This window comes from Echinococcus granulosus (genome assembly GCF_000524195.1).
Source record: "Echinococcus granulosus chromosome Unknown EG_S00160, whole genome shotgun sequence".
NCBI lineage: Eukaryota > Metazoa > Platyhelminthes > Cestoda > Cyclophyllidea > Taeniidae > Echinococcus > Echinococcus granulosus.
Genome location: NW_020170540.1, coordinates 53115 through 71647, shown reverse-complemented (window position 1 = coordinate 71647; position 18533 = coordinate 53115). Strand labels below are relative to the sequence as shown.

The following is an 18533-nucleotide window of genomic DNA, read 5'->3' as shown; positions in this document are numbered from 1 at the left end:
TTAACTGCATCTCCTGTAGACCATGGTCGCTTGGTAAGTGGTAAACTTCAGCGGGACTTTATCAGAGATCGACTGCTAAGGGAACCCTGCAATTACTGTAAGAATGTGCTAAATCAATGCATTTGAAAGGGGTTGAATATAGATATCTTTAGAAACAGGCAGAATAGCTTATCATGAGGAGTCTTCCCCTTTGAAGACAGTATAAGACTGCCAACCGCTCTGAAACTAATCCATGCGATAACTTTCAATTTATCCAAGATACTGCCCATCGACATCATCCTCATCCACCGGGTTTCCTCCTGTCCTGTACCCCAGTGGTGGTCAACGTCTCTTCTTGCCAATAGATATATGAATGGTCAACTGGAAAATGCGAACGCGATAGACGCACAGATGACTAGGATTCAACAGTTAAATTTTAACCAAAAAAGTAAGATTGTCAAGAATTATTCTTGTTGAAGAAGGCCTGGCGTGATGAGAACAGCCTAAAGTGACACGCGAGTGGATTGCTTGTCGATAGGCTCCATGACAGGATTCGCTCTGGTGGACGTCGTGTAGGAGATCTCAGCCTAAGGGAGGTGTGGTTTTATCAGAACCGCGTGGGTCAGCATCAGTATGGCCTGGTGCATTACCGTTCCAAGTAAAATCTAGCCACATGAAACCCTTCAGTGGCAGTCAGAGGTTGACTTGTTAAAAGAAGCATTCCTGACATAACCACGAGTCTATCTGGAAACGTGTTATTCACAACGGAACTTGAGCCTAACTCTCCGTCACTTGTCTTTGGGATTTACACGATTCTAAGAACAATTTCCCTCAATCTACTGACAAAGTAGAACTGCAAAATTTCCAACGATACAATCTAAAAGAGGTTTAACAGATTTGCCTTGGTAAAATGCCCAGCACACAGTAAGTAGGTAAATGTAGGCTGAGAGCAGCGGGAAAGGCCTTACTCGTCTCCTTGAATAATGGAGAACCCCATACACTCAATTCCCAGAGGGTACCTGTGTGACACTCTGACACCTGTGCAAAATTAGACAGGCTGGTGTTGGCTGCAATGACATAATTGGCAATAGGGCTGACTGATTTTGGTGGAAGTTGGCGATTTGTTTATGGCCACTGCATGGCTTTGGCTACATCTATTGATGGGAAAATGCATGTTTGACAAAGAGAAAACTCTGCACATTTTGAGAACAACAGCGAATGCATACAGGCTTCTTGCTAACCTGTTTTTATTCCATTGGATAATCACCTTAACCAAAATAGCAAGTTCCTTAATACGCAACGCATCTTTCGTGCATCATATTTGATCACAAACAGATTATTTAACTGTTTCTAAGCTATGCGTTCCACCATCGAACTAGCTTTTAATTTTACTATAATACATTCTAGAAGATATATGCAAAGATTTGATACTGAGTTGATCCTGGTTTGTAAAGCAGCCACGTTTGAATCCCATTCGCTGGGTTTAATCTGCACTTGATATCAAAGTTGAGGCTAATGAAAGGGTGGTGGAGGACATTGAATCATTACACCGGCGGACCGATGCCACATTATTTGCAGTACGTAATTGCAGAGTCACATTAAAATGACAGAACTGGTGGGAAGTTTTAGGAGTACTTTAACTTCTGCTGCCGATTGAGCACCAGCAGATCAAGAATTTGTGAAAGGCTAGGCGTTTAACACACAGTTATGTAAGCAAATTCCATTAACATTGAAGAGAAGCGGTAAAACAATTTAAATCCAGGGCAAATAGCCCAACTTGTCATACACAGGGTCTCACAGCCATTTTTATTTAACACTGTGGTGGTTTAGGTGTTGATGAGGCAGAATGGCTTGGAGGTTGGCATGAACACCGCATCATGACCTTAGCTCGTCAATTAAGACTCGGGATAATACTGTGACAGTACTATATGCAGTAGCCAAGGGCAACCGCGCTCTATTAAGAGTACCAGTGTTCGGTGCGTGTTCCGATGACATGGTAACATGTCTAAAGCGTTCAGCGTGAGGTAGTGATCTACTCTATCCCTCATCCTAAACACGAATGCTCGAGTCTACGGAAGACTTCAAGTACATTATGTGACAGTAATGGAATAATTGGTTGTCAAGCGGTACGATGTTTAAATATTTTAAGCGATTGATAGTGTCACACTTAGAGTATTATTCACGATGAGTGGGAAATCAAATTCAAGGTGACTACTAGACACATATTACTGTAAGAATAATCTATTCAATCCTTTAAGAACATTTAAAGTGAGGAGATTAGGTACGCGCAATTTACTGGGACAGGATGATGAAGCTGCAGCAACAAAAGTTGTTGCCTAAAAGCCCCTTTCCAAATGCTGTTTTGACACAATGTAAAGGCTATAAATGTACCATTTTCGAAGTTTTTAAATTTATTTCTACAACCTTAAAGTTCTAGCTTGTCATGAACTCCCTTACCCATTCCCCCACTTTCCACCCATAAGTAAAGCAGACATCAATATATTTCGTGACTTCTGTCCTCCGCTTTGACCTCTATATTTACCCCATCATAGCTCATGAAAATCAAGACGAAAGTAGTGGTGAGTTATATGCAAGAAGAGTGCATATGAGGACTTTTCAGTAAAGACAAAGTTTCCGGATCCGTCGACACACTTGGGTACAAGGAGTCTTATTCTTCTGCAATCACTGACTGACAACGCTATCTTGACTAAATTAACATTTTCTCAGGAGAGTGTACGTCTCTTAAGTTGGAGAACATCCTACGTCTATTGTTTCCTGTTTTAGACTCATCAGCCTATTCACGGTTTACCATTTGATTAGACTTTAAACTCGCTACGTCACATTTATGTGGCACTGGCAGCGAACTTGTCAAATAATGGCATGCAAATAGAATTTTCCCCAAAATGCTTTTGACATGAGGGACTATACTTTTGCCTACTGAAGTGCTCAGTTAACTGCAATGGAGCAATTCATTTGCCCTGTAATTTGAGGCAGGACAATTTTAATGGAAAGTGCATTCTATGTGGAGACCTATTTGTCTAGGGTTAAAATAAAATTTAAATAGTGCGTATTAAAAATTTTGCCCTGAATTTATTACTGCATTATAGGTATAGATGAAAGGCATACTTTAGAAGTCATTTAATGTGATACTCGGATTGTGGGGAGATTTTAACAGAATTATTAACAGATTTTTGTGTGTCAGTCACTCCCATTTATTTACACTGGAAAAGCAGACACCTGGAAAGTGACGAAGCTATGGTATGCTGCAATTTACAAGCAGCTAGAAAAGCCCTTAGGATACATTAATGAGGGTTAGGTTTGGTCAAGCTATATTTTACCCTACCCGGGGGCAGATGACGTTCGTTTCGTATTCAGTTTCGTGTTTCCTGGCCGCCTCTTGCCTAGAAGGCGGACTCCGCAAACATGTTTTCCAACTGTAAGTTACATGTCACGCATATTTGTGGTTTTATTAATGCTATTTTTATGCCTTAAAAACGCCATTGTCTTGTCAATTAGAATATTTTCTGATAAAGGAAAATGGATACATGGTAGTGCTTGGCTTGAATTAGAGTTGATTTGTGGGAAACGCCCTGCATAATAACTGATCAAATAGTTCCGGCTGTTTCTCACAACCTCAGTGCTTTCATAATGTACTCTCCAGTTAAGTTAGGCAGACAGGTCTCATTTCCATTTGTATCACCTTAAACATTAAATTCGTAATTGATGACTTTATACGGAATGGTTATAATTCAAGCAGGAATGGTATTCCAATGATGGTTTTTTTGCTTCTCATAGGTGTGTGGCAGTGTGGAAGACCACGCTTCTTGGCTTGGGCATAATGAGCACTGTTATTGTTTACTTGACTAACACTAGAATACAAAAGCCTCTCTGCTGCAAATTCTATCAGCAAACGCGTTTTACAATTCATGTTGAAGAGTCAGGCAACATGTTAATGTTTTGGTGGATCTTTGTCTGGCACCTGTTAAACTGAAGACATTTGGTCGGTTCCCATATGACAAACTCCCAGGTATTTTTCTATTTACTCAACTGACGTAGATAAAAACCAAATACACTATCCCGTACATGATTGAAGGCTTTTGTTTAGGCTCCTGACACGTCCATCTCTAATTATCTCAATCGGTAGCGACGAGCTACCTACGGAATTTTGAGTGATAAAACGATAAATAGACCACGAGTCCCTTAGATGCATGCAAGAGATGCTTACATAATTTAGGCAGACTATCAAAGTAAAAATTGGAAGACCGAAGATCATTGAATTCTCTCTCAAGATGGTGGTTATGAGGCCAAATCCTCTCACATTATTGCGTCCCACCAGCAGCACAATTGCTGGTCAGAGATCAAAGCTCTTTGTCATGAACAGAAAGTCGAATACTCGAGATCAAGCCAAGCATTCAGCTCCACGCTTTTGCCACATTACACTATGGCATTGTTTTTCCCTTCTGCTTTTGGCATCACAATACCACCATCATTTTCGGGTTTTTTTCATGAAACCGCAGACAGGCACACATTTAAATGCCTAGCAATATGGCCTTCACTCATTTGAACTTCTAAGTTAGCGTGGTCCTTAAACAGACTTCTTTCAAAAGTCTATTTATTCTTTCTTACTATAATTGGGACGAGTCACGTGTCACGAGCCAGCTGCCGGTCCTTTTTGCTCTCTAGGACACAGAAACCTCTATCATAATTGGAAGCTGGCACACAATTTTGGCATTTAGATCAATGCTTTTCGATTTTATAATCCAATATAAAACTCTGTTCTGTGAAGAATTTCACCCGAGTGTTTTCAAAATACACCTACGTGTAAGATAGATAAATTCTCCACTTCTTCAATTTATCGTTAGCCAACAAAACCACTTCTCTGTTAAAATGGAGACTCTTGTTCCTTTATAGAGCTGCCGACTCGATCGAATGAAAGATCTACGCTGTTAGACTGCTTCTTCAGTCTGCTTGTGGAGTCACAACGAATAAGTGAGTTGATCCCGCTGGCAGCGTATAAGCTCACAATATTTCTTCAAAGAATTTTAGCTTGCCTCTTTATTACTCGGATTATCTCCTGATTCAGTAGTAGTAAAATCTTGCACGTATTGATTTTTTTCAAAAGAAAAGATTTTTCCTCGTAGGTACTTAAGATATGTTTTCTTTTCCTTTGGACTTGAATGTATGCATTGTGATAGAACTGTTCGCGCCATTGACTTTTGGTGAAACTCAAAGAAGGCGAGTGAGCCTGCTATAGACCAACGAGATGTCAATCCTCGATGCCTCCGTGCTGAACCGTGATGAAATTATTTATTTCCTAAGCAGATGGTAATCTTTTTGGTAAACAGAAATTTAACATCGGCATCCTCTATGCACTACTTTTCTTTCATCTCGTCAAGGCATGAAGGCGGCAGACTGCGAAGTAGAAGGGTAAAAAATAGACCTACATTAAATTGGTGTTTAAGAGAACTGCAGCATAAATTAACATCACAATTGCATTTGTTTAATTAAAGGGTTTGTCTAGAATCCTACACTTTATTCCTGATATATTTTAGAGCTGGAAAGGGAATTCCACTCTTTACTAAATAAAATTTACATATCATGCTTCTTGGCCTTTGTTCCAAAGGAGAGAAAAGCACAGTTTTTGGGCTCTTCCTTGAGAGGTTGAAATTTATGCAAAAAGTCCTAAGACGTTAACCACGGAGCTTATGAAGAAGAAACAAGTAGTTCTTGATTAAGTTTTGCTTTGAGTGTAAACCTTTTAAAAAATATTAATGCTAATTAAATCATACTATTTTGGGTTTAAAGTGGACATAAACAAAGATAGGGAGTGGAACAATAAGGCACGAAGTGGTTAAAGTTTCCCCGGTGTTTTCAGCATGCCCGATTGAAACGACTTGATGCAGTTCAAAGAAAGTGTAAAATCTACTCGAAAATTTTTTATGCGCTGTATGGAATGAATGTAATGTACTGTCTTCAGCTGTGCTCTCGCTACTTTCGTACCCTCTAACGCCTTTCCACCACGTTGAACACCTCGTAATGATTGGTATAGAATATTTGGAGAAGGGTCAGCAGCAGACTACTGCCAACATACTCAACAGGCTCTGTCTGCTTTGGATGCAATGCACTGCCGGTGTGACGGCAGTCTATTGAAGCTCATTAATTGGGGCTGATGATCATCACCATGACACAACTCAAGAATGTAAGGAGGCGCTTCCTCTTTTTCCTCAGAAAAGGAAAACACAAGTTAATCAGTGAAATGACTGTTCTATTGCATTCCAATTATTTTTAGAATGTCAGTTTATGTGCGCCGTGAAGAAAGAAGAAAATGATTCCAAAATGGTAAACAGTGCTAGAAATTATTGCCCATAAGTGAAGAAAATAGCCCGAATCAACTCCTCACTTTGACGTTGTCATTGGTGCCTAAAATGACAGTAGGAAGAAAGGTAATGCAACTAATGCACAAACTGACAAATTATCACCCCTTACAACGTAGTCTAGGTGATTTGCTTTGTGTCTCTAAAGAACATTTGCATTAAAAAACATTTTCTAAAATAGAGTTATGGTATGTTTAAGACTCCTATCACCAGTTCAGCCCTATGGAACGCATTTTGCAGTGTACCCTCAAAATCCTTTGTAGCGTTGCTGTGTAGAAGATGGCAGCTTCCTAATGGTCGGTCTTACTATTCGTACTCCTTCAAAGCTGTTTGTCAAAGAATTTTTAGGTGATCAGCTTTGCATTTAATTAATATATTTGTTGGATTTGTAGTAGGAATGCTGTAATTGTGCCTTCGCTCTTTACATCTTTCGCAAATAATAGGTGAAGAATGTACCTAAACCTATCTTTTGACCATCTCGCCATGATGTCTACACGTCCGTCTCTATCTTTCGTAGCTTTGAATGACACCATGCCTCGCGTCAGCTGTCAACGGGGCTCAGGGGGATAAAGCTTTTAATGGACGAACCACAGAGCTCGACTGTGGGTCAAACATCTCAAGTAGCTCTTTCGATGATGCTTCATAAATTACTGAAGAGAAAACCTTCTAAGCAGACTTCTATTCTGGAATAGGAGTTACTCTCTTATCTTTTTACGGGATCTGCCAATCCTTTTCTTTATAAATCAGCTAAAATTCATATGTGTTCACTATTTACGCCCTGCAAACATATAAAACCAAACATGCCAATGCTGTACACTTTAACTTTTTAGGGAAAGAAACACTCACTTGCTGAATGAAGAAAGAAAGTGACTTAAGGAACAATTACTTGTTCCATTGCAAGGACTCGACTGTCACCATTTTTGACAGCCTTTTTAATGTTCCTTTGTCATATGCTTGGATTCCAATCGGCTACGTTCACGCGAAAAAGATCATTGCATCATTAAATTCCCATCTTGATGGACACGAGATTGAATTGATTATCAAAAGATGAAATGGCCTTCACGCCCCTTCTATTGTGCTCTAGTCGTTCACGAGAGTGAGTTTAATATCCGCTATATGTTCTCCGATTGAACCACATATTCATTTACTGCCGCCGCCAATGTGGCCATCTCGGTCACCTCTGACCATGTGATAAGACAAACCAGTGCAGATGATCCTGCTCCATTAGAACTAAGCTGATCATGGTGGGAGCCGAATTTCTTCTGGGGTTAAAGTACGGTGACAATTTACAGAATCGTGCATTCAGGGGACTCACAAGGTCTCCAAAGATTGGGTGTTACTGACAAGTGGACAAGTTTAACGCGGATAATCTATTTATTCATCGAGTCGGCGAACTTATCAAAGTGAAATAGCATGATTACAGGCTACTTTGAAGCATCCAATCCTTTACCTTTAATGTGATTTCGATCATGTTTCAGTTCTACAAGTTGTTAAAATGTCTTATTTCAGTTGTCAAGTGATCATTTGTGTTTGCAGAACTTCCGACAAATTAAGAGACCCCTTTGAGGGACTGAAGATCGTTCAGTTTTCGGTCTTTAATATCCCTAGCTTTGGTTAACAGTTTGTTTATTAATTTTTGATAACAAAAAGCATTAAGCTTTATTAGATGCATGATGTGGGAACCAGACCATGAGTCGTTTGGGTCAGTGGGACAACCAATTCAAGACCAAACAAGTAAACCTCCGGCTTTTGTTTGGTGACCAATTATATGGGAGCCAGCTCAGTTGAAATGGGAATCTTAAGTTGGGCAACCCGAAATACTACCTTTTTGGTTCTCGATGCATCCCTGTTCACTTCAGGTAACTCAATCCGACTTCCTGATAATTAGGTTGGAGGAGCCTGGTCCGTCTTTCCCCATCAAAATAGCGTGTAAAATCGCTTTATTTCTAGAGTCCCTTTGCCTCTCGGTAGAAGCAATATTGTTTCCTCATAAAAAGGTGCAAACTCCATGAAATGACAGATCGAATCCCATTTGTGTTAGCTTACTAGGTTGTGCCATCTTAAAAGCTGCGCTTCGACTGAATAAGCTCACTTAAAAAATGAAGAAAAGCAGTCTTTCGTTGGGCATTGGAATTCTAATGAGGCCTAGGACTTAAAAAAAAAACAATTTTTAGAGTAAAAAATCCAGTAAAGTTAACTAAAACAGTGAAGAAGGGCTTCGAGACATGAATCAAGTTTTATCCCCTACTCAATTACATTGGCAATCGAAATTATTGCTTTCCATTTTTTAACCACCTTTTTTAAATCTTTTTTGCTTGCCCATCAAAAAACTGAAGTCTAAGAAACTAGATGATAACTCTAGAGCTGCTTAGGTGTGGCAAACTCTATTACTTATCGAAGCAAGATCGATTTTCATGTTAAAATGTTTCCAACTTCTAGAATTATTCTGCGGCTTCTTTGCTTGTTCTCACTTGAAAATTTAGAGCCTTCTGCATAGACTGAAGGATAATTCTCAACTGTAAACTCCTAACCCATCCCTTAGACCATATTAGGACAGCCAAATTTCATTTCATGTATCTTTTTCAGCCTGCTTGACAAAACTGCTTCCTGTGACACTGTAAAGAGACATTCACCATCCAGTAAGCCTCGTAGAATGAGCAGTTCAAGTGATATTCTCAGATGGGACCGATCGTACTAGCTTTTTTGTCTTCATCGTTTCATCGAAATGATGGATGTACTGGAATATTTTCAATATTCAATTAAGAAGAATAATGCACAAAGTCATGCAATGCTTACTGGCATTCAAAGAGGTTTGTTGCATTGGAACTTAACTCCATCTAGATAGGAGGTAAGTGCGAACTCTCTTTTATTTTGGAGAAACAAAAAATTTATTAAAGTGGAATTTACAGCTGGCTTGTGTCTTGTTAGGCAATGTAAGTGGCCTTCGACAGGCATTGACTTCTTTGGTTACCTCAAGCGTGAAAACAGATTAAATTTGCCTGATTCGAGAGAAAAAAGCTTGGTCAAAAAACGCTTCTAAGTTCAACTCTTAACGGATCATCAACGAAACTCACATCCATCGTAATAAGTTAGTCAAAAAATGGGTTTTCTCGCCACAACAGAAGAACATGATTTTTCTTTTTTTGGGAGGGGGTGAGTCGTCATGAGACTTTGTCTATCGTAAGGTGTGTATTTTGGCTTCAAAGGCATCAGTCATAGTTTAGTATATTGGACACTTTTCCAACAGCCATTTTCAGGTCTATGGAGGCAATCTACTTTCAATTAACGTCATAGGCTTCCCTTGTTCTGTCACTTTTATTCTACCCCAAACACCTCTAGGCCTGTGCAAAATACGCCCATGCAGTAGCAGAAGGGAAATTTTTTCAAATACATATAATATAAATACTAATATGTATATGATATATATATATAGGGCGAAAGACTGTCCTCACTCTGGTCGCAAGCAAGGGGGCTTTACTCAGAGCAGATAAATTCACCTGTTTCTCCCGTTAATTGGCTCAAACTACCGAAACTTATTTGAGGTGAAGCGTTAAGGGCGAATGACTATTTTTAGTGGAAGTCTATGCATCACTGTATGGTTGGCCAAAGCTGCTTATTTTGGTTCCATCGATAAAAATCAAAGTGAGCACGTGGTAAGACGGTTAGCTTAATGTATACCGAAGCAAATGATTGTGTAGCATAGCCACAAAATAAGTGGTTTACAATGGTTTAACTGGCGAACTTCTCCGGAAAAAGGCGGTACCTTATGATTTTTCTCGAAAGCCATTCCACTACCAATCTCTTTCCTCCTTTGCTCTACTCTGCGGCACGCACATTAAATTCGGGGCGGATGTTTCAAAACGGGTTTTTGCAGGTGATGCATGAAGCTCCTACACCTCAATCATGGTTTCAATTCCAAAATCTTGATATTTTTCTTAAAAAAATGAAAAAAATTTCGCACTTTGTCAAGCTAGCATGACCTGTGTGCGAGAGAAGGAGCAGCCAGTCAGAGAGCGGACTTTCTCACAGTTTATAAAACCAGTCTAGTTGGTTAATCAGAGGTGCCAGTTGCCATTTGGCAATGCCTTCATTTATTGCTTTGCCTCCAATTCGTGTAAAAAGTAGCTCAATTTTCCGTCGAAATCTTACAAAGTCCATGTGAAGCAAGTGGCATTCTGCACATCTGGAACATGAAAGCATGACATAGGAAATGTTAAAATGTCATCAGGCAGGTGACAGTTAATCGAGTTAAGTGTGAGAAGAGACAAAGAGTTTGTTAATTTTTTTTTAACGAACAATGCAATACTGAATTGCAGTTTGCTCTAGATACAAACTGTGCAAGAAATCGGACTACCTTAGACTTTGTTCTGCTTTGGGCGAAGATGCTTTGCATCCAAGTGTCATTAATTTGCCCATTTGGCAATTAAAAAGCAACTTTTCAGTTTTTACTTCGTTCGAATTTAAGTATAATAGGAAATGTCGAATCTACACCATTTACAGTTTACAACTTTGCTAAGTTAGTCTATGAATTACTGAGTCCATTAAAAGTGCCCTGGCATGGGCCTCCACCTTGATGGAACAAAACGTGGTAGAGGGCTGCAAGGCTATTCAGAACTGCTGTTCTCGATTGACGATGAGGTGGCTACTGAATGTACAACCCAGCGATCAGTGCAATGGATCACTCACTTTCATTGAAATTACTCCTAAAATGGGGTCTCGAGAGATCCAACGGGGTAATTGACAGCTCGGCCACGTCTAGACAGGATAAGGCAAGATGAATTCAACAAGGATGACAAAAACTAAGTGTGCAACTAGTTAAGTGGGCTTTCACTACATCCAATCAAGATTTTGATTCCTCATACACTTTCTACAGCTCATCGCTCTGAAAGAAGTGATAAATCACATAGAAAATGGATGAATTTGAGTTAGTTGTTCAGTACTGTTCATTTGTAACCAAAAATATCTCTTTAGTTAATATTTACGTCTACGCGGGCTACCCGGTTTTGGTCTTTTTAGTTTTCCCCTTGGCGACATGGTGCACCATCCATGTTGCATTTGTTAATGTTCCATCCGCTTTAGGCACGCTTCAAAAATGGATACTTTTATACTCATGCACGTTGTGATTTCTCATAAATGATACTAGTGCCACGACCCCACACACAGAATGGTGCATGCCATTTAACAAATAAAAATAACTGAATTTTTAGAAGCTCACGTTAGACGAGCTGTTGCAGCTGTGTCAGTTTTTAAAAATCACTCCAATTTTCAGCCCTGCCGTCTGCTCACCAACGGAAAAAATCGCAGTGGCATCTAATGATTTCGTGAAGTCTGTGATAAAATCACCGGTAATCATGATATGTAAATACCTAAATCTTTACTTGTCGTACCTTATCCCATGTTTTCGGTAGCCAAAAATCACCCAGATCCATAGGTAGGAAATGGAAGAAATTGGATGATGGGTAAGGATGAATGCAGAAAGCTTTGAATTCCGAACTGTTATTAATGCCTCCCCTTAAGCTAATTTCACTGCAGTTGGCACTCATTGTAAAGTAACAGCCAGTTCTTAGAATCAAGAAGCCAGCTCAACCCTACAATGTGACCTAGCAGGAGCCAGTCCTCTAAATCCAACGCTATTATGCAAAAGCGCAACTGACGCTGAAGCCAGAAGTCCAATTGCTTCAGAAGAAGTTAAGTACGTAGTTTTCGTTCCTGGCTCGGAAGCTGATCTCTAAAAACAACAATTTTGGTAAGGTAGCCACTTTTATACCTACTGAGAAGCGTAAAGGAATGACATAGGTAGCGAGTGTACAGTCAATCATCCTACTTTCGAGTCAAGACGTTCCGTTTACGGCATTACTATTGCCATCATACCAGCCCTTTCGTTGGCAGTTGTGACTAATCTGAGGGGAGTCAGTCCTCCTCTTTCACTACAGCAAAGCGAAAAACCCTCTACTGAAAAACTATTCCACAGGAATGTTTGTGCTCTGATTGGGATGGACAGGCCGGAGGGTGATAAAGCCTCACTTCGTTTTGCCCTCGAATTACATCTCCTTTCTCAAGTGACGACTACCACACTCTTCAGGTGTAATCACTCGAGCGTTGAACGATTACATGTTGGATGGAAAGCTACGTTTCACTGGATCCCTTCCAATAGTCAGCTTTTGATGTGCTGACTAAGAACTGGAGATTATGACCTGCAGCGGTGATTCCTCCAATAAATATACTCCTCCCCTTTTCGGGACATTTTGCAGTTACTTAGCCACTTTTCCTTAAAAAATTTAGTGAACTTATTTAGTTGCTTGATAGGGGGTACTACAAGCGCAAATTGCAGCAGGTGAAAGCATTGTGGCAAATTATTACTCTGCCCCTTGACTAGAAGGCAGCAGTTTTAGCCTCACATCCCCTTGGTTGAGTACGCACTCTTTCAAGTCTTACTTTCCAGGCGATGAAGTCTAAAAGCCTTGACTTCAAATGCATAGTAATAGTGAGATTTACGAGGTTGTCAGATGCAGATGATTCTTGTGAGTAGATGATACTGTGATAAGAAAAGAAGCACCTAGATTCTAGAAAAATTTGCAAGAGATTAGGAGCAGGAAATGGAAAACAAACACCTCAAAGGGTCTGCTAGTTAAAGCCAATGTTGATTTTTATGCTTGTCATTCTTGAATGAAGACAGCACAGACTACCAAATCAAGATTCGGTAAAGGTGAAGTGATAAATGGGAGGTAAGCTGTTTGCATTACGCATGTGGTGCTCAAGCAATTTAGATAGACTAACAGAGTAGGTTAATGGTGCTAAATATCATTGTATCCTCGGTTAAGATGTTGCTTTTGAAGCCCTATCTATTGGTTCGAGTGCACCTCAACAACAGCGTAAACGCCAGTCAGGGATCAACACTCTTCGTCGCGAACATAAAGTCAATTTCTCTCACTCATTTCACTATTTCTTATTCCTTCTTTGCTGCGACTTACCATGGCACTGGATTGTCCCGTCTGCTTCGAGCGTTTCAGGTACCATCGTCAACTTCAGGTTCATTTTGAAACACTTCACGAAGGCACGTACTTTTGAATGTCTTACACTATAATCTTCACTAATTTAACCTTTAAGTGTCACTATATCAAATGTATTTCTCTTCTTCCTTGCTGGAACTGGGACGATTCATATGCATTCCATGCAGAAGCAGCTACCAGTTCCTTTGGTGCCTCCGAGAACACAGAAATGCCTATCACAATGGGAATTTGACACTTCCTTTTGATTTTTCCATAATGACCTTCAGGCTTAAAAAATAATAAATAGAGCTCTGTTTAGTTGGTAATTTCGACCAAAAATCTAGGTGATATATCGACGTGTAGGAAAGACGCTTCACTCACTTTTTCGCTTTTGGATACCCACGAAATTGAATCTTGGCAAAAATAGTGACCTATTTTTCCTTTCAGGGCTGTCGATTAGCCTGGATGAAAGGTCTACATTGAGAGAAGTGTTCTTCTGTCTGTTCGCGACGTCACAGGACGTGGGTGGGTTGATCTCGCCTTACGATAAGATTGCATATAATCCAATAAACCCTGACATATTTTCCTGGCAGAACTTTGGCTTGCCTCCTATATACCGACATTCTTTCCTCCCTCAACACTATTGAAATTTGGTACGCAACCTTGAATTCCACCCCTTTTTGATAAAAGATTTCTACTTAAAGTGCTAATGACGTGCTTCCTCTCCTCTTTCAGTACGATATGATTTGTATACATGCGTACACCGTGGCAGGTCTGGCTGTGCAAGGATTTTTTTAACGGCACTCATCGAAGGTAAGCTAACTCCTTTGCTCAGCCGACCATGATGTCAATCTTTGATCCCTCCTTATGGACCGGTAATGAGGTGATTTATTTTCCTGTGCAGGTAATGATTTTCCGTTGGACGTGTCTTCAACACAGCCATCCCTATTGGAGCCTGCTATCTACTATGCTCCACCCGTCGATTTAAGACATTTAGGCGCCAGCCCGTAGGATAGAAGTGCGCATGATTAAGCTGCGACAAGTTGGTGTTTTGGGGGGTCAAATGTGTTTATTCCAAGAAAGGTTTTATCTTAAAACACTTGAGTTATTTTTGATGTTTTGAAGCTAAAAAGGTGTTGTTATTTTGTGTTGAGGAAATTTTTGAACAGTATATTTCCTACTCTATTCCGAAAAAGGGGAGCACAGTTTATCATCTCTGTGAAGTGATGCGATCTACATATTTTTGAGCACACTATGTTGACGGTTGGGGAGCAACCGTAAATCACGGATCTGATAATGCAGACTACCTGAGATATAATTAGGATTTTCTTTTATTGCCAAAAAGATAAAGCACGCACCTTTAGATAACGACAAGTATGCATTTGAAAATATAGGAAATGGTCCAAAATGCCACGAGGCTACCTAAACACATTCAGTGTTTTCAGTATTTCCGATTGAAACTACTTGTTTCAGTTTACAGAAGGATGCAAAGTCCACTCGAAAGTTTGTATACCCTGTAGAGAATGGATGCAAAGCAGTACCTTATTTAAACCTTAAAACCTTCCTTCCATGTCCACTGAATCTGATTTTAGTTAAGCTTTTCAGCTTTTCGATACTAATATCCGATCCATGTCGAAATGAGCACCTCGTACGCTTGGTTTGGGATAGTTGGAGAAGGGGCAGCAGTGGATTGCAATGCCAGCATCTTCAGGAGGCTCCGTCGGTTTTGGGCGCAGGGTACTGCAAATGGGATCGGATGTTAGGACTGCCCACCGGCGATGGTAAATGGACACACCGAGGTGACGCGAGCAGAGCGCTTCATGTTCTCCCAGCTGCGGTCACACTCACGAGACAGAAAAAACTGCAACCTATTCTCACATTGCTTGAAAATGATATAATGCAGTGAACTAACAGGACGTAAGGCTTGTTATATCTGCTTTGGTACACTGGGTCATCATTCGTCGTAAGTCGGAGCGACAAGTTAGTCTGCAGCGATCGTGATAGGCATTGCAACTTCCCCCAGGGGTGAATGAATTTTCTGGGAGAAAATAAAGCAGATGCTTAACGGATGGATAGAGAGCGAAAAGAAAGTTGAAGATGCTTCTCCACATCACGATTAATTTGACGGACGATTCAGCACGTCCTGCTGGTTGGCATTCGTGAACGACAGAAAATAATTGTCAACTCAAGAAATCAAAGAACTCATTTTTGTTTTTGGCATCTTTAATTCTAAAAGAGTGAGCTATGTAGGGCCTGCCTTGATTTCCCAAACTACCGCAGACTTGCATAATTTCTACTCTCTTTTCAACTAGAACTAGCGACAAAGTAGTCCAGTTCACTACCTCAAAATGAGAGGAATTTATAAAATCCGAAACATTAAATTGCCGGTTTTGTAGATGAAGGCTTGCAAAGTTTTTTTTTGAAGAGCAAAACGGAGACCGGAATCCACTGATCTGATTAACTGCGGTGACTGTTTGATTAGACAAATTGAATTACCCTAAAAGAACTACTCCTGAAGGGTTTAAGCAAACCTAAAATTCGGGATTTCGACTTATCAGGCAACTAAAATTTATCTGAACATAAGTGATACGCAACATTGGTTGCAGGTAAAATTAAAAGGTTGGATCATATCAAAATGCAGAAGGAGTCCTTGCTCCATTAAACATGTGATTAGCTGACCACTTAAGGAGGAGACATTTTGCCAAAGTTATGGCAAATATTCCTTTTTTTATTCAAAAGGGTGGATTTGATGGGGACAATATCCACATTTATTACGCTAAATTGTTGTCCTGGCTGTGAACTGCCTTCTGGCTGAGCATATTTACTATTTTTTGCTCATAAAGGTAGCAGGGATTGACACTTGATTGTGATTTTTGAGTACTAAGACGAGTTTTCCAAATTTGACCTAGAAATTAATTAAAATAACGTCAATTTACCATATTTATTATTTTAAATGTTATACATTTCACTTTAATCATAAATCGAACAGATTACTTTGGTCTGGCATCTTTATTCTTACGGTGGAGGTGAATGAATTGTAAAATAAACTAACCTTCTCTTTATTATTTAACCCGTCTGATGATATATTTCATCCAGCTTGAAGGTAAAATTGCACTGCAGGCATGGCGATTGTCTGTATGACATCCTTGGCGAAGTTGGATTTGGTGCATGTAGTGCCCAGAGCTGACAATCGTTTGGCATTGTCAAGTCATTCTTACAATTATCCGAGAATGTCGGGTCTAGGTACTGGTAGCTTTACATCTACCTATTAGGCTCCTCAATGAGTTTGACAAACTTTCTACCAAATATTTGCATCCAACCATTTGACAAAAAAAATTTATTCCTAGCTACCCTCATTCGCGGCAAGCGTGCAAACTTTCGCCACCTTCGAAATGTACACGCATTGGACACCAGCTTTGCTGAGGCACCCCAGATCCCGGTGTCATGATTTCGCCTAATTTTCAAATCGCTTTAAAAACTGTGAATTTTTACATAAAATGGAGTGCTATTCCTTTTGATTCATTACAGACCCCAATTTTTTTCACTTAGTGACCTCTCTTGTTTGTTCACAAAGGTATTTTAGGGAATCCTAGCCATTCCTTACTCGTGAAATAGCATGTCTTGCTTTGCATCACCTAATAGATCAGTTCTACCCAGGGTAAGTAATCACCGAGTCTACGCATAAGAAACACGAAAAGAAACCCATTTTTACGCCTGCTTTGCCTTGGTGGACGATTAACGGACAGAAGCCAGCAGTTACGATGGAAGTACGATTAATGTCATCCTACATTCTACCATATCATAGTTCAATCACTAATCAAAAGTGGGATAATTTGATGGTAGCATCAACAGCATGATGTTAAGGCCAACTGACAAGTAAATTTAAACACTCACGTTTGTTTTATTGCTTACACACACAATTTATGATTAACCCCATCTGATTTGCTGTCAGGCAAAAGATGAGCTTACTTTGGCTTTTCCTTTGCATCAAAGAACAAAATGTTATCGCATTCCTTTACAGGGATGTTTGATGGACCTCAGATGTCATAAATGAAGCAAAGAGGTGAGTCACTTTGTATGCGCCGCCTACTACAGGAGTCACCTTGATGTGTGAAGTCACTAAGCGGGTCGTCGGAGTGTGCAGCCCTAGAGACCTGACTCAGCTTTACCCTACGCGATGACAACGACAATATCCGCCATCTCGCATTCACACCTCACAAATTCCGCCTCCACCGTACCAATAGACATGAGTTTAGAGGGTATTATTATAGACAGGAAGTGGTGGTGAGGTTTATGCCTGTTCAGAGAAAACTTCCTTACCTCTTATGCAGACGAGGTCCGATCTGTAACCAGATCTGGATTCTCTGAACGTCCCTCGCCTAATAGGTGTATTCAAATGCGCAAGTATTACAACTATAAATTAAATATTAAGCCTATTTTTAGATGGCACTTTATACTTTTATGTTCTTCTTACAAAAATACGATTTTCTTGCCGATTGGAATTATTTCTGCTAAAGCATACTGATTGCGAAGAAGTGGGCAGTTTAAATTGGCGTTGGTTTGTAAGAGATTTCTCCCTTCTGTCTAATTGAATGATTGTGGGTGCTTCTAAAAACAGAAACCCTTCCCTCGTGTACTGGCCAGTTGAGTGGAGCAGATAGGTTTCACTTGCTTTTATATCACGCCAAACAAGAAATTCGCATTAAATAATTTTGCCTAAAGTGCATCAATTCCCAGGCAGACATGGCCTATTACAATAGGCGCACTTGGGTGCCTAGAAGTGTGGGGTAGTGTGAGCGATGTGTGGATCATTGTTTGGCATCGTGAAAGATATGAAAGTTTGCCTGACGGATGCTGGAATATGAAAGTCACTTCCTAGTGCAGGTCTTTCATTCTGCAAACGATCTAAGAGCAACGCATTTTACAGGGTATGCAGAATGGTCCGAGAATGTGTTGATAGTGGCTGTAGCCTTTGTTCTGTCATATGCTTATTCAATAGCATTTGAGCGGCCTTCATTTGTCATTCCTTCGACGCTTTCGCTACCCACACACTAGGTGTAAATAAGGGAGAAACTGTTTACAAAGGTGCCCGTGTCCAATTTTCTCAATCAGAATCGGCATGCCATTGACTGAAGTTTTGGGATTGGTACAATAAATGGGCAGTAAGCACTTTCGTTGCATGCAATAGATG

General features: G+C 40.1%; 2 protein-coding genes across 2 annotated transcripts; both read right to left on the bottom strand. All coding sequences in view use genetic code 11, as the record gives it.

Annotated features, from left to right (window-relative positions):
* Positions 1–3420: 3420 nt before the first annotated feature.
* Positions 3421–5189, bottom strand: EGR_09675 (hypothetical protein; the record flags this gene model as incomplete). The annotated part of the gene is made up of 2 exons (XM_024498924.1): positions 3421–3569; positions 5042–5189. The coding sequence occupies 2 exons, from the start codon at positions 5187–5189 to the stop codon at positions 3421–3423; spliced, it is 297 nt and encodes a 98-aa protein (XP_024346663.1).
* Positions 5190–7465: 2276 nt separating this feature from the next.
* Positions 7466–17590, bottom strand: EGR_09674 (hypothetical protein; the record flags this gene model as incomplete). The annotated part of the gene is made up of 3 exons (XM_024498923.1): positions 7466–7615; positions 14995–15082; positions 17517–17590. The coding sequence occupies 3 exons, from the start codon at positions 17588–17590 to the stop codon at positions 7466–7468; spliced, it is 312 nt and encodes a 103-aa protein (XP_024346662.1).
* Positions 17591–18533: the final 943 nt, after the last annotated feature.